Source organism: Rhinopithecus bieti, unplaced genomic scaffold, assembly GCF_001698545.2.
Source record: "Rhinopithecus bieti isolate Rb0 unplaced genomic scaffold, ASM169854v2 scaffold_1306, whole genome shotgun sequence".
NCBI lineage: Eukaryota > Metazoa > Chordata > Mammalia > Primates > Cercopithecidae > Rhinopithecus > Rhinopithecus bieti.
In genome coordinates, this window is record NW_016803658.1 from 176,815 (window position 1) to 194,222 (window position 17,408).

Genomic DNA, 17,408 nt, shown 5'->3' on the forward strand with positions numbered 1-17,408 from the left:
AGCCTTGCCAACATGCTGAAACCCCATCTCCACTAAAAATACAAAATACAAAAATTAACCAGGTGTGGTGGTGTATACCTGTAATCCCAGCTACTCAAGAGGCTGAGACATCAGAATTGCTTGAACCCAGCAAATGGAGGTTGCAGTGAGCCAAGATTGTGCCACTGCACTACAGCCTGCGTGACAGAGCAATACCCTGTCAAACAAACAAACAAAAACAAGCAAAAAATGATGCAATACAATAAAACTAGAAATTAGTAACAAGAATAATTTTGGAAACTATACACATTGAAATTAAACAATGTGCTTCTGAATGACCAGCAAGTCAATGAAGAAATTAAGAAGGAAATTGAAAATTTGTTTTGAAACAAATGATGATGGAAACATAACATACCAAAACATGTGGGATACAACAAAAGTAGTACTAAGAGGGAAGTTTGTAGTTATAAGTGCTTACATCAAGAAAGAGGAAAAACTTCAAAAGAACAATCTAATGCTGGATCTTAAAGAACTAGTAAAGAGCAGACCAAACCAAAAATTAGTGGAAGCAAAGAATAAAGGTCAGAGCAGAAATAAATTGAATTGAAATGAAGAAAGCAATACAAAAGATCAATGAAATAAGAAAGTTGGTTTTTTGAAAAGCTAAACAAAATTAATAAAGCTTTAGCCAGACTAAGAAAAAAAGACAGAAGATCCAAATAAACTCAGAGATGAAAAAGGAGACATTACTACAGAAATTCAGAGGATCATTAGTAGCTGCTATGAGCAACTATATGCCAATAAATTGGGAAATTTAGAAGAAATGGACAAATTCCTGGACACATACAATCTACCAAGATTGAATCAGGAAGAAATCCAAAACCTGAACAGACTCATAACAAGTAACAAGATCAAAGCCATAATAAAAAGTCTCCCAGTAAAGAAAAGCCTGGGACCCAGTGGCTTCACTGCTGAATTGAAAGCACTAACACCAATTCTACTCAAGCTATTCTGAAAAATAGAGGAGAAGGGAATGTTTCCAAACTCATTCTATGAGGCAGGTATTATCTTGATATCAAAAGCAGACAAAGACACACACACACACACACACACACACACACACACAGGATTACAGGCCAATATCCCTGATTAATACTGATGCAAAAATTCTCAACAAAATATTAGCCAACTGAATTCAACAATGCATTAAAAAGATCATTCATGATAAAGTGGGATAAATCCCACTTTGGGATGCAAGGATAGTTCAACATATACAGATCAATTAATGTGACACATCCTATCAACAGAATGAAAGACAAAAACCTTATGATCATTTCAATTGATGCTGAAAAACCATTTGATAAAATTCAACATCCTGTCATGAACACCAAAAGAAAACCTTCAAAACTTGGTATAGAAGGAACATAGCTCAACATAATAAAAACCACATATGGTTTTTACCAGTGAGGTGGCTCACACCTGTAATCCCAGCAGTTTGGGAGGCTGAGGCAGGTGGATCACCTGAGACCAGGAGTTTGAGACCAGCCTGGCCAACATGGAGAAACCCCGTCTCCACTAAAAATACAAAAATTAGCTGGGTATGGTGGTGTGTTCCTGTAAGCCCAGCTACTCAGGAGGCTGAGGTTGGAGAATTGCTTGAACCTGGGAGGCGGAGGTTGCAGTGAGCTAAGATCACACCACTGCACTCCAGCCTCAGCAACAGAGCAAGACTCCATCTCAAAAATAAATAAATAAATAAATAAATAAATAAATAAATAAATAAACCCCACAACCACATATGACAGAACCACAGCTAGTATCTTACTGAATGGGGAAAACTGAAAGCCTTTCCTCTAAGATCTGAAGCACCTGAAAGATGCCCTCTCTCACCACTGTTATTCAACATCATACTGGAAGTTCTAGCTACATCCATCAGACAACAGGAAGAAATAAAAGACATCCAAATTGGAAAGGAAGAAGTCAAATTATTCTTGTTTGCAGATGGTATGATCTTATATCTGGAAAAACCAAAAGGCTCCACAAAAAAATATTAGAACTGATAAACAAATTTAGTAAGGTTGCAGGATAAAAGTTGACATACAAAAATCAGTAGCATTTCTATGCCAACAGTGAACAAACTGAAAAGGAAGTAAAAAGTAGTCTCATTTACAAAATACCTAGGAATTAACTAAAGAAGTGAAGGATTTCTATAATAAAAACTATTAAACACTGATGAAAGAAATTGAAGAGGACCAAAAGATGGAAAGATATTCCATGTTCATGGTTTGGAGGAACCAATATTGTTAAAATGTGTATACTATCCAAAGCAATCTACAGATTCAATGCAATCTGTATCAAAATACCAATGACATTCTTCACAGAAATAGAAAAAACAATGCTAAAATTTATATAGAACCAAAAAGGCCCAGAATAACCAAAACTATCCTAGGCAAACAAAAACAAAAACCATACAAAACAAAACAAACAATAACAACAACAAAAAACAAACCCCGAACAAATAAAAACAAAAACAAAAAACCTGGAGGAAAATCACATTACCTGACTTCAAATTATACTACAGAGCTATAGAAACCAAAACAGCATGATACTGGCATAAAAACAAACACATATACCAATGGAACAGAATACAGTACACACCTACAGTAAACTCATTTTCAACAAAGGTGTCAAGAGCATATGCTGGGGAAAAGATAGCCTCTTCAATAAATGATGCTGGGAAAGCTGGATATCCATAGGCGGAATAATGAATCTAGACCCCTATGTCTCACCATAGACAAAATCAAATAAAAATGGATTAAATAATTAAATCTAAGACCTCAAAGTATAAAACTACCACAAAAAATTGGAAACTCTCCAGGACATTGGTTTTGGCAAATATTTCTTGAGCCATACCCCACAAGCACAGGCAACTGAAGCAAAAATGAACAAATGGGTTCACATCAAGTTAAAAAGCTTTTGCACACCAAAGGATACAATCATTAAAGTGAAGAGACAACCCACAGAATGGGAGAAATATTAGCAAACTACCTATCTTGCAAGGAATTAATAACCAGAATTATGAGGAGCTCAAACAACTCTGTAGGAAAAAAATCTAATAATTTATTTAAAAATGTGCAAAATATTTGAATATACATTTCTCAAAAGAAGACATACAAATGGCAAACAGACGTATGAAAAGTGCTCAGAACTTCAATGGGATATTATCTCAGCCCAGTCAAAATGGCTTATATCCAAAAGACAGGAAATAGCAAATGCTGGCAGGGATGTGGAGAAAAGGGAAGCCTCATACATTGTTGATGGGAATGTAAATTAGTACAACCACTATGGAGAACAGGTTGGAGGTTCCTCAAAAAACTAAAAATAGAACTACCATATGGTACAGCAATCCCACTGCTGGGTACATACCCCAAAGAAAGGAAATCAGTATATCAAAGGGATATCTGCACTTCCATGTTTGTTGCAGCACTGGTCACACAACAGCCAAGATTTGGAAGCAACCTAAGTGTCCATCAACAGAAGAATGGATAAGAAAATGTGGTACATACACATGATGGAATATTATTCAGCCATGAAAAAGAATGAGGCTGGGCACAGTGGTTCATTCCTGTAATCCCAATACTTTGGGAGGCCTAGCCGGGTAGATTGCTTGAGCTCAGGAGTTTGAGATCAGACTGGAAAACATGGCAAAACTCCATCTCTATAAAAATACAAAAATTAGCCAGGCTTGATGGTGCATGCCTGTAGTCCCAGTTGCTTGGGATGCTGAGGTAGGAGGATCAATGGAGCCCAAGAGATTGAGGCTGCAGTGCATTGTGATCTTGCCACTGCACTCCAGCCTGGGCTACAGATTGAGGCCCTGTCTCAAAAAAAAAAAAAAAAAAAAAAAAAAAAAAAAAAAAAAAAAGAGAGAGAGAGAGATTCAGTCATTTGCAACAACATGGAAGGAACTGGAGATCATTATGTTAAGTGAAATAATCCAGGCACAGAAAGACAAATAGCACAGATTCTCACTTACTTGTGGGATCTAAAAATCAAAACAATTGAACCCATGGCGATAGACAGTATAAGGATTATTACCAGAGGCTGGGAAGGGAGCCTTGATAGGCGTGAAGTGGGAGTGGTTAATGGGTACGAAAAAATATAATGAATGAATAAGCCATAATACTTGATAGCACAACAGGGTGACTATAGTCAGTAATTATTTGTTTATTTATTTCTTTATTTGAGAGGGAATTTCACTTTTGTTGCCCAGGCTAAAATGCAATGGTACAATCTCGGCTCACTGCAACCTGCGCCTCCTGGGTTTGAATGATTCTTCTGCCTCAGTCTCCTGAGTAGCTGGGATTACAGGCAAGCACCACCACGCCTGGCTAATTTTGTATTTTAGTAGAGATGGGTTTCTCCATGTTGATCAGGCTGGTCTTGAACTCCCGACCTCAGATGATCCACCCGCCTTGGCCTCCCAAAGTGCTAGGAGTACAGGCGTGAGCCACTGAGCCCGGCCAGTCAGTAATAATTTAATTGTACATTTAAAAATAACTAAAAGAGTATAATTGGATTGTTTGTAACACAAAGGAAAAATGCTCAAGGGAATGGATACTCCATTTTCCATGATGTACTTATTATGCATTGCATGCCTGTATCAAAACATTTTATGTATTCATGAATATATATACCTTCTATGTACCCACAAAAATTAAGAATTAAAAAAAGATTTGATTAGTCAAATCTCAGATGAAATTTAATTAGGATAGCCTTAGGATCCACAAAGTAAGTGCATAGATATGGGATGACAAGATTTAGTAGCAAATGTGAAAAACTTCAGTGTTTTAGGCTGTAATGTAGTTTTGTGATGAAGCCACATGCAATCATAGTTTGCATTGATTGACAAATACCATCTTTTTTTTCTGGCTGATCTGATGATATCACAACTCAGATATTATATTCACATCCGGGTGTCCAACCCCAGGAGGACCTCTGACAAATTAGAGACTATTTGGAAGAAAGCAGTGAAGATGACTAAGCATAGTACTTCAAAACCATGTCATGTAAGGTAGAGTTGAAAGGACTGGGGATGTGTATCTGAGGGAAAAGCAGGCCCAGGGGATTAAACTGTATTCTAATATTTGTCTGCCTCTCAAACAGTTGCGAGCTAGATTGTGCTTGTATGGTTCCCGAAGTTTGAATTGAGACTGGTGGATGAAAGTTGTTAGATTCAATAATAAAGAAACAAGCAAAAATTCCAGGACTGGAAGACTTTCAAAGAGAAAGTGGCTGAGTTTATATGTATTCAAGTTCTCCACTCCTGACCATGTTCCAGCCAGGTGATGACCACTTTCTGGAAATACCGTACAGGAAATTCAGATTACCAAGATGGTTAGATGGAATGCTCTGTATTCATTGAACTTTCTTTATTCTTCATTACTTCATCACCCAAGAAGTTGCAATAGCTCCTTCCTTACTACTGTATCAAACCTAAACCCTACCTAACATAAAAAAATTAACTTCCTTTTATCTGGCTACCTTCTACTTATTCAACCATAGCTTTTCCCAAGGAGGGCCTCCCTGATTTCTTCCTTAAATCTAATCTCAAGAAAATATAGAGAAACCCACAGAAAACAATATCTTTACATGAATGATTACCATGAATTCTGCATAAGTTTATTCTGATAAACTGATCAAAACAAAAATATAAAGCACTAAAGTCCTTTTTAGCTTGTGGTTGTAACTAGCAGTCATGCCAAACTTTAAGGATATAAGGGTAAGTTTTATTACAAATACCAATAAAGAAGAGTGCACTTATGGGGGGGAAATATTATATTTATTCTTCAATAATTTTAAGGTAATAAATAAAAATGTTGTAAATAAACATGGTACTAATATTTTTATTGTTATATAGGTATATATGTAAAATTTAGGAATGGATTTAGATGAAACTATCAGTTTACTTTTAGCATTCTGTTATAAAATATACATAGAAATCTGGAGTTTAAATATTAGATGACTCACTAAATATGAGAGAAAGATCTAACTCTCGTGTTGCATCTTCCCTTACACTTTATATTTTCTTAAAGGCAAAATCATCAGAATTCTTGCAAATTGAAGGAAAAGAAGTTAAGCAAATGCAGAAACGTAAATCACTGAGACCAAGAAAGTCTTCAAAACCTCTTTGTGATAAAAAACTACGTGAAAAGTAATTTTCTTACATTTATAATTTTCCTATTGGAAGAGGAGTTATTCAGTAGCATTGAGACATGAAAATACATTTTTATAAAAGAAAACTAAATGTTTTAGAAATTCATATACGAGAGCTAAGTTAAACCTTCTCACAGGAAAAGTTGGTGACAGATTTTACAGTTAGTGCTATACTTTATGCTTTCTTCTTTTCCTCTTTTTGACAAATGTGCTTACTTTCATGATGTAACAATAACTGGAATAAAATAACTCTTTTGAGACTAAAGAAAATTAAATGTTAGCATGTTAGATTTGATATTTTTGGTCACTGTAATGCCTGATTTGGATCAATTGCTTATTATATTGGTTAATTTTGTTATGATAAAATAAAAAACAAGCCAACACAAAATGTCCATAAGCCATCTGTTTGGTAATTTAGATGGCATTATTTTTCTCTACTATTAATATCATGCTTCATCCTCACATCCATAATTTTAATGGAGTTTCTTGTTACACAGGAATACAACCACAATTTTAAATAATAGTGTGGAAATGCAATTTAGATTATGATTTACGTCTTGCCAGTCACCTTGTTGATACTCAGATTTTCTCCTTATTTCAACACTAAGTTTTTAATGGGTTGGTTTCTTCTAGATTCTTCTTCATTTAACTCTTAATGGGGGTTTGAAGAAGCTTTAATTATTAGCTTTTGTTGTTGCTTAGGGAACTGAAAGGTATGCTGGACATGGAAGACAACCTTTTTATGGCCAGCTCAAACTTTGTAAATGGATATTACTCACAATTTAGTAGCTAAGAATAGACTCATGGGAAAAGAATTCCAAAGTTTATGAAACAGTCAAATTGGCATTTAAGTGACCCTGTACATACCATTGCTTATCTGCATTGCTTTAAGCTCATTTAGTTAGCAAGATTATGTATTAAAACAAATAGTGACAGCAGACAACAAGTATTTTACCTTCAATAAATAGTTACTGTCAGATTATCAATGAAGCAGAAACTGCTTGATTTTTTTTTCTAAAAAACCTTTTGCATTTAGTGCATTAAGCAGAGTAGTATGGCCACACACAGAGTCAGAGTCTTTTCTTTTTTATGTCTTAGTGTTTCAAAGAATGACAAATAGTCCTGTTTAAGAAGAGTGTGCTATAAAACACACAACCTTTCCTGAGCATGCCAAAAATATTTGTTTGGAAAATGTTTCCGAAAGTCTTTTATTTGCTGTTCCTTTTTCTTTAACCAATTTTCAAGCTAAATTTTCTCACTAGCCCTCAAATTAAATTGTATTCTTGGGAATTCAAACATCTATTGCAGCATATTGTTATTTAGGTCAATAACCAAGGGAAATATATTTGCTTAATGTTAATAGACTATAATGGGCACATAGGAATTCAGATTTGTTGTGATGCTTTTTAAAGAAAAAACAAAAATCAGTAATGTAATCTCAAACACATTCCTCTAGCCAGGACCTGTCTCAGGTAGAATGATGGTGTAGGTGAGCTTGACATCAGAGCACACCTTTTTTTCCACCTCTATTTTAAAAGCCCTTTGTTAGGAGTCCAGAGTACCTGGGAGCCCTGGCTTTCTGGACACCCCCTTTCACTCCTCCAGTTAGGCCTCTTTGTGTCAAGCATTTCCAAATGTTTAGACTTACCTCTCTTTTCCTCTTTCACATGAACACATTTCATATCCTATTTGTGTTAGGCCCTATGCTTTTTTGGAAATGCCATAGACCACTCTCTTTTAATGATTCAATAGTGTACATATGGTGCCTGGCAATGGGTTAGGTGTTGTGTAGTGCAAAATAATAGTAACAACCTTAAAAATAAACCATTTCTTGAGATATTTCTACAGACTGGGAATGACACATCTTCTATTTTTATCAGTTCTTGTAAAGGCAAGAGTTAGGGATTTTTATCTTCATTTATCAGAAGACTTTTAAAGAAGTCAGTAATACAGTTGGCAAGTATTAGAACCAAGATCCTGATCCAGGCCCAGCCAACTCCAAAGTCTATATTCTTTACACCATGCTAATCTCTGAATCAGTCCCAGCCATATGAAGTGGTCAGTGGACAGACCAGCATTAACCCTCTAGATAAAGGGTCAAAATGGGTGACACAAGAGTAGAGCAGCTTACAAAAAAAGACAGTTTGTAAAAAAGAAAAAAAAGATAAACTTGGCAGAGAAGTCTGTCCTTGAGATCTTGTTTGAAGAATATTTAGACGTGGACAAAAGGGTAGACAGCACTGTATCCGTAACTGAAAGAACTGACAGGTCTAGCCCTGTGATTTGTCCTGGAAACTGATGAGAATAACTAACTTCTGCCACGTGAGACACACTGTTCTAAATGCATTCACTCTTCTTTCTTAAGGCAGCTGTATCCAGGACAAGGTATAGAGAAATTAATTGACTTGCTTATGACCCATTGAGAATTGTAAACAGTGTTTGAACCCAGGCATTCTGACTCCAGAGTCTGTACTCTTGTTTTTTTTTTTTTGTTTTTTTTTTTTGAGGCGATGTTCTCACTCCTCCGCCCAGGCTTGGAGGTGCAGTGGCCGGGATCTCAGGTTCACTGCCAAGCTTCCGGCCTCCAGGGCTCACGCCGTTCTCCCTGCCTCAGCCTCCCGAGCAGCTGGGACCACAGGCACCTGCCACCCCGCCCGGCCAATTTTTTGTATTTTTAGTAGAGACGGGGTTTCACCGTGTTTGCCAGGATGGTCTTGATCTCCTGACCTCGTGATCCGCCCGCCTCGGCCTCCCAAAGTGCTGGGACCACAGACGTGAGCCACCGCGTCCGGCCCCAGAGTCTGTACTCTTAATCACTATGCTAGAAGTAAGTCCAAAGGCTAGGAGACTTGAAACATAGAGAAAGGAAGTTAGACAAATGCAGTAAGCAACAACCAATCAATGTGCTGGGTAAAGGAGCACTTAAAGGAAATCAATCTGGTAGAATTTTGCAGAGGGGAATAGACAGAGGCTGCAGGGCTCAACCCAACTGGTGAACGACTTCCTGTGCAGGCTGAGGTGATGAAGGGTATGCTGGCAGTGAGGATGGAAAAGGAGCACACCTGAGCAACCCTGTGCAGGGGAGAAACTGTTTTGCATTGGATGTGCAGGTGAAAGAGAGAGGGGTCAAAGATGTTTTCTGTCTCCAAAATGAGAAATCTAGTTGAGGTAGTGATATTGGAAGTAAGATTTGGGAGCTCTCAGCGCAGAGGTAATAGCTGAAACACTAAAGATGATTTTTCCAATGTACAAAGAAAAGTTCAAACCTCAGAAGCCACACCCAGTTCGGAAACTGGAGAAGGAAAACCAATGAGTAAGTCAGATTATGATGAATTTGAGAGGTAGACGGAAATCTGGGATATTGCAGTTTTAAAGGCCCGTAAAGGAAGAGCAATTTCAACAAGTCATTCATATTCTCAGCTGTGTTTTGGGGTTCAGAAGAGAACATGATCTAAAGATCTAAAGCTGATTGGATTGGATTGGATTGGATGAAAAGAAAGTCATTTGGTTATGTAAGCTTTAATAGGAAGGTAGGGATGGAGTACTTCTGGAGAAGGACCACTTCCACGCAGAAGTCACTAATAGGCAAGAAATTTGGTCAATAGCCAGTAATGTTGTGTGTGGATCCCAGTGGCTACCCACTAATTTTGTGACCTACCCAAAATAAGGATAATTATACCTCCAATACAGCTTCATCGTGGGAATTAGAGAAAATGTGTGTAGAGGACCTAGCACAGAATCTGGCATAGACTAGGTGCTCAATAATTATTTGTTGATTGGATGACAGGTGACACTGGGGATTAAGAAAGCAGATTTTGGGTTGGGCGCAGTGGCTTACGCCTGTAATCCCAGCACTTTGGGAGGCCAAGGCAGGCAGATCACTTGAGGTCAGGAGTCTGAGACCAGCCTTGCCAACATGGGGAAACCGCATCTCTACTAAAAACACAAACATTAGCTGGGCGTGGTGGCACAGGCCTGTAGTCCCAGCTACTCAGGAGGCTGAGGCAAGAGAATCGCTTGAACATGGGAGGTAGAGGTTGCAGTGAGCCGAGATTGTGCCACTGCACTCCAGCCTGAGACTGGGTGACAGACTGAGACTCCGTCTCAAAAAAACAAAAAAGAACAGAAAAGCAGATTTTCATGTCATCTTCTACTTAGGAAAGACAGGAGAGACATACAAGTCCCAGCAGAGTGGGAAGGGAGATACCACACTAACTTAGAGAGACCCAGAGTTCTATCAATGCTAGTTAATGGATAATGTCCTACCTATATTGTTCCACTTCTTTAGGGACATTAGCGTTTGAGCAGAGTAGCAAAGGAGTAATACATGATGGCTGGATATGGTGTCCACAGACTGAGTTTCAGAATTCAAGAGAGAAGAGGTTGGGATGAGATTATGATAAAGAGTGTGTTTTTAGACTTGATCCTGAGATGCCTGTAGACTGTAGTCTGTAGAGGTGTAGGTTGAGCTATTCAGCAGGCAGTTGGATACAAGTTTAAAGCTCTGGACAATGGCCTGAGATTGTGATATTAAATTTGTTATATACCATTATTGTAGTTTTAAATCAGATCTCCTATATTTATATATGTCTTTAGAACCTGAACTAAATTGTCAGCATAAATGTACTTTATATCTAAAGGTCACAAAATGATGAAAGAAGCCCACTTTCTTTTCTCTGTTGCAGAATTCCACGAGACTACTCCATGCCACACCTTCATGATTTGTGCACCACCATCCCAGCCCAGGAACTGCCCACTGACTTGCGCCTGGCTTCTCGAGTGTATCACACTGCTAACAGGAAAGGCCACGATACCCTGCTTGGAAAATTTGGAACCTCTTTCTTAGATGATCGCTTTACAGATGAAGAACAAACAGATAGGTAAGAGTTCCACTGGTAATTTGATTTTAAACTGAATGTAAACTATCACATAAATCCTGCCTTTGAGTTCTAGATTTTAAAGACTTGATTCTGTTCTTGGACACTAAAGAGAAGGGAGCAGTTTTTGTTTTTTTTCTGCCGCTTCTTCTGGTGTACAGTCTAGGTCTGTGTCTCCATTTCCTGATGATATTAACATGAACCCATTCCCAATTGTAAGGTAACTTTAGTATTCCCAGAGTGTTACATACATGATCTCATTTGTTTGTCATCACAACTCTGGAGTACAAATGTGGAAATTGAAAGTAATAAAATTTAAGCAATTAGCTACACATAGACAATTAAAAAGATCACAGATTTGACACTTGGACCCAGCCATTTGAACTCAATTTCACCATCATTGGTCATACTTGGGTCCAGGGATCACATACAAAAGTCATTGCTCTTGGAGTTCGTTCCCCTTCTTGGGTCTCACCTTCCTTTGGAATCTGCATATTCTTTTGTGGAGAGTGTATAATTTACAGCATCCTCAAAAGAAAGGAGAAAAGGGAAGGAACCTAATATTTATGCAGCAATAACTATATTCTGAGCACTGTGCTGTGTGCTTTGCATATGTTTCCTATTTAAATCTTCAACTGTAAGGGAGAAGTTGTAATTTCTGTTTTATTCATGAAGAAATTTAGGGTTCGTGATATCAGGTTACTTGCTGAAGTTCTTATCTCTCGATAGTGATTAGAATCCAGGTTTGTCTAACTCAGTTTTTCTCAGCCTTTTCATTATCACCCACTTAAAGAGAATTTTAAGGCTTTTTTTTTTCTAATCACCCCTCCTGATTAAATTTTAATGTGCTAGATATACTGTATATCTGTTTATATACTATATAAATGTATGTCCTTTATAAATAAAAAGAGTAAGCTTTAATCACTCTGTGCTCCCCCCACCCAAAGCACCAATTTTTACCTCCAGGGAGGGATATCACCTACCCATTGAGAATGCTCTACAGTCTCTTGCCTTTCAGAAGCCTTGGTAAAAATACTGAAAATGTACTACATGTTTTAAAACTATTACAAATATTAAATATTAAGTTAAATGGAAACTTTTTTAGTATTGTAATTTAACTATCCTGGGTATATGAGAATACTATTCTAAAATATTACTTTTAATGACACTGTCACAAAATCATTAGTAACCATACTTTTCATGGCATATTTTGAATGCGTTTTCTCAAACTTGACTTCTAGTAAAAACTGCAACACTACTGCATTATTTCATGAATTAAAAATGACCTGGTTTCCCAGTGATTAGCAATCACAATTAGTTTCTATTTGAATCCCTAAAAGAAGGTCACTTTTATGTTTGTTTTCTATGTAGGCAAAAAAAAAAAAATTTAGGATTTATTTATCAATCATAATTTTATACATCTAAAGTCTTTTAGTTTTGCTTTATCAAATTAAATTCTTGAAAAAATTATGTATGAAGAATTTTTGAAATTTTAGAACTCCAGTATCTCCAGTAGAAAACAGCAGTTCAGCATGCCATTCTTTGGAATGTATGTTAAAGCCTAAAGCTGGGAGTAGAAAATAAATACATAAACATAATCTAGTAGTCATGAAACTCTACTATTTTGAGTCATTCCCATTAGCACTATGCAAGCCACCATCATTTGGAGGACTTACAGCTTCAATTATTCATGGAAAGTGTTAGAAATGCTGGTTTCTTTCCAATTCTGAAAATATTTTCTTCAAGTAGACCTCACTTTCTTTTCCGAGAGTCAATAAATGTTCTATTTGATGAGGATAATTCTTGGCAATTTGTTCCTAAGTACCAAATAAGAAGTTAATTTAAGTACTGAATATTTAATTCTCCAGCATCTATCTCTTGAGGATTACCTTGCTAAACATAGCTTAACCTTTTCAAAATATATCTATCTGCTGAGCCTACAAGTTCAGAGAAATGTATAATTTTTTTCTGCACTACCAAGTGTTCTCAAGAAAGGTAACTGTAAACAAAATGAATACCCTTTCATTGCATGACTTTTTGCAATTTTTTGTGCAATGATCAGTTAACTTCAAAGGTAGTAATACTTGTGGTTGTATAGTTTTAATGTTTCCTGATTTTGTTAATCATTATTTATGGCAAATACCAAGACTATTTTAATGGAATTGGAAGGGTATATACTTAAGTTTATTTGAAGTGTAGTGTAGTGTTCAAACTTAATGCTTAGTTTGCTAAACAGTAATTATGATGAGAACTATACAAATAATCTTGTATTGGCCATATTTTTGCTTTAAAAATGATTTGTGTATTATATAGAGAAGTTTATAGACATTTAATTCAAAGTTTTGATATGGGATTTTATATTTGAGGCTTTAAAGTAGGGGAAATCATTAAAGGTATTTAAAGACTTAGATTAATGTTAACAACTTGGTGAAGAGCCTTTCAGACATCTCTTTTATATGTACGTGTTTAAACCACCCATGATATTCTATAGCCTGAGTTTCTTCACTCAAGATTGTTTGTGAACATTTAAATTATTTCATGATATTTACTGCTTTATACAAAAATTTTTTTATAGAGACAGGGTCTTGCTCTATTGCCTAAGCTGGTGTGCAATGGCATAATCATAGCTTACTGTAACCTTGAACTCCTGGGCTCCTCCCACTTCAGCCTCCTGAGTAGCACTAGGCTAATTATTATTATTTATTTATTTTTGTAGACATAGAATCTCACTATGTTAACCAGGTTGGTCTCAAACTCCTAGCCTTAAATGATCCTCTCGCACCACCCTCCTAAAATAATAGGATTACAGGTATGAGCCACTGTCCCTGGCCACAGTTACTGCTATAACTAAGCTATGGTGACACTGTTTATGCCAATTTATTACACTGTTCTTTTCCTTACACCCTTGCCAAACTATGATTGTTACTCTTTTTGAATTTTTTCTAATCTTTTATTATTTTTATTCATTTCTTGTAAGGTTGAACATATTTTAGATGTCTCTTGGTTATTTGCTTTTTTTCCTTTTGAGAATTACTAGATCACATTTTATGGAGTTGTCATTTATCTCTTTTGTATTGTTCTGTGAATAATCTTTTTATATGAAAAATTTTAGTTATTTGCCATATATATTATAGATATTTTTTCAATTTGTTGCTTGCTTTTCAGTTTTGTTTTTGGTGTTTTATGCTATCAGAAATGTTTTAATGTAGCAATTTTTTATTGTGTTCTAGTCTTGATGCTAATCTTAGAAGGGGTGTTTATACATTTACATTTTAATGTATTCTCTCATATTTTCTTCTAGTAACTTTGTGGTTTCCTTTGGGAAAAAATTAAATATTTAATCCATTTGTAATTCATTTTGATAAGAACAATTTTAAAATATAATTTATTCAATGAATCTTCTTTTCCTTACTGATTTGAAATGCTAACTTTCAAATACCTTAAATTCCGACATGTTATTGAGTCTATTTATGGATTTCTGTTCCATTTCACTGATTTGTCTATCTAAAACTACTTGTGTATTTCCTTGATTCACCATCAATAGAGAGTTGGTGGCAAAAATCCCGTCCTACAGACATTGGCTGACCTTTTCAAATCAGGCACCCTTTATAGCCAGCTCTTGGGTGGTGAGCAATGCCAGGCTATAAATCCCAGACTTAACCCTCTAGTTGACTTCAAATTAAAAAAGAAATTCCTAGTCAATTTTTGGAAAATACGTGGACAGATCATTAGTTTTATACATTAGAACAGCAGCAACAACAACGGAAAAACCAAAGGTTAAGTGTCAAAATTCAATGTTTAATTTCATTTTGATTATTTTATTACAAAAAACAATAAAATATTTTAACAAATATACAAAACATGCAAGCAAATGTGAAAATGAAAAACAATTAAAATTTTGCCATTTATAGATAACACTGTTAAACATTCTTAAATATAGGATTCCAGAGTTTTCCTTTTGCAAATAAATCATATAGAACAGAACTATAATAATACTATATGCATAATGTTTTGTAACCTAACTTTTAAAAACTTATGTGTAAACATCTTTCCATGTCAATAAATATTGATCTGATTAATCAAATGATATGCCTAACTCTGTAGCAGGCACAGAGGTAGGCACTAGAGAGGCATCTGCAAACAAGAGAAACATAATCACTGCCCTCAGGGAACCTGGAGACCAGTGAAAAGAAAGGTGAATTAATTACTGTGAATGTGACAATTAATATGGAGTTGTGCAGAGTGCTATGGAAACATGTAAGAGGAGTCCCTGATTATTTGGGGAGGTTTGAGGAAATGATACTAAAATTGAAACCTGAAAGATGGATAGAAGATAGGAAGGAGGAGGGGAAAGAATGTTTTAGGTCTTTGGTACTCAAAGTATAGTCCACAAACTAGTGGCATCACCATCACCTGGGAACTTGTTAGAAATGCAGGAAATTTGTATACACTTTGAAGTTTGAGTTCATGCTGTGGACAATTGGAATCCATCTGAGAACTGGAAATAAGTCCAGTATTAGAGAACAGGAAGAGCAGTGACACATTTGAAGCTAGAGCGGAGGCAGGATTTTACGGTTACCCTGTATGTGTATGTGAGGGCACCTGTGAGTGCTTGGGGGAGGGATTCTCAGTCACAGTGAATTGGGAAAGCATTGATAGGTTTTCTGAGGAAGAATGACATGATCAGGTTTGCTTTAAGATACCACAGTCCTTGTCTTCTCAATTGTGTTTGACACAGTTGATCACTTACTTTTCCAGAAGTCACATTTATCCCTTGGCCTTAGGGACCACTCCTTTGTTGGCTATCTTCCTGCTTCCTTGGCTATGACTTCTCAGTCCCTCCTCCTGGTGTCTCCTCATCTCTTGACTTCTCAACATTGGAGTTCCCAGGCTTACCAAGGTGATCTTATCCAGGACCATGGCTTTAAATGCCATTTATATGCTGATGACTATCAATTGGTAAGATAAATGCATAAGGATGTTCATCATATCGCTTTTTATAATAATTAAAAACTGGAAACAACCTAAGTGTCCATCATGGAAGAATTTTAATTGTGCACTCAATAATGAGATGCATGGCAACCATAATAAAGAATGAGGTACAGCTCTGTATTCTGAAAGGGTTAGAACTAAATTCAGAAACAACATGTGTATTATATAAAACAATTTTTTCTGTGTGTGTGAGAGAAAAATTCAAGAAACTGTTGATTGTGATCCTTTTGTTTTCATTGTACACTTAACCCATAAAAATGAAAGCTACTTTGTTTTATTTTTTGCTTTATTTATATGGCATATATTTCCATTTTAATTTTAGTCTGTCTTAGTTGTGTCCCTTGTAGAATGCATAGACTTAAGTATTTTTTGAGCTAATCAGAATTTTTTTCTGATAGGTTTTTTTCTAATAGGTTGTGTCACCCCATATTCATTTATTGTCCTATCAGATGTACTTGGTATTATTTTTGTCATTTTATATCTCTTTTTCCTTTTTTGCTTCTTTGCTATTTCCTATAATCTGTGTTATCTGCCAGCATTTGCCTATGTGTTTTTTGTTTGTATCATTATCTGACGTCTAATCTTGTGAGGCAGAAATCTAAAGCCAACCTTTTTTTTATTTATTTGCATGTAATATGTTTCTCCTACTCATCTTGATGCTTACAGAATTTTTATGTTTTGCTTTAAAATGAACAGTTTCCCTAGCATATGTTTGAGAGTGGATTGCTTTCTAATTAATTTTTGGGGGTACATGGAAAGCCTTTCTTGTATGCAAATATAGTTCTTCACTATAAGACTTTTTTGTTTTATGTCGAGTAATGTTTCTATTCTATTTATTTTGTGCATTTCTTCAGAAATATCAATTAGCTGTGTGTTGGATCTTCATTATCTTTCCTCTATATTTATCATTGTTTTGCTTAGATTTATCTCTTAAACCTCTGTTCTTCAGTGGTTTCATTTTCTGTGGTATAAATTTTAAAAAGTCCTTCTAATTTCCATTGTGAGACTGCTATGGCATTTACAGATTTTTTTCTAAATTCTATCAGTCTCTTAAGAGAATCTCTTTGTTTATCTGAATTTTATTACCTCAAGAAACAAAGCAGAATCTTTCTAAAATATTTTTGTATCCTATAATAAATCTTTCCCAAAAGGATGTTCTTTCTGTCACTTTTGAATGCTATATTTCATTTTTGTAGCTTGGAGACTGTCTTCACAGACATCATTTTGGGTTTTTCTGTGTACTCAACTTTAAATGAAGGCAAATTATTTCTGGCTCCCCAAAGTTAATATTGGCTAGATTTACCAGGCATTTTTTGACTGTTTATCTTGGAGATATTAGAATAG

The 17,408-nt window shown here is 35.8% G+C and overlaps 1 protein-coding gene across 1 annotated transcript in view; it reads left to right on the top strand.

Moving 5' to 3' along the window:
- TTC6 (tetratricopeptide repeat domain 6) overlaps positions 1-17,408 on the top strand; it is a 225,026-nt gene that overhangs the window by 93,112 nt on the left and 114,506 nt on the right. Inside the window, 2 exon segments of the mRNA XM_017895392.1 lie at positions 6,075-6,193; positions 10,881-11,075. Coding sequence (XP_017750881.1) covers positions 6,075-6,193; positions 10,881-11,075 — 314 coding nt within the window.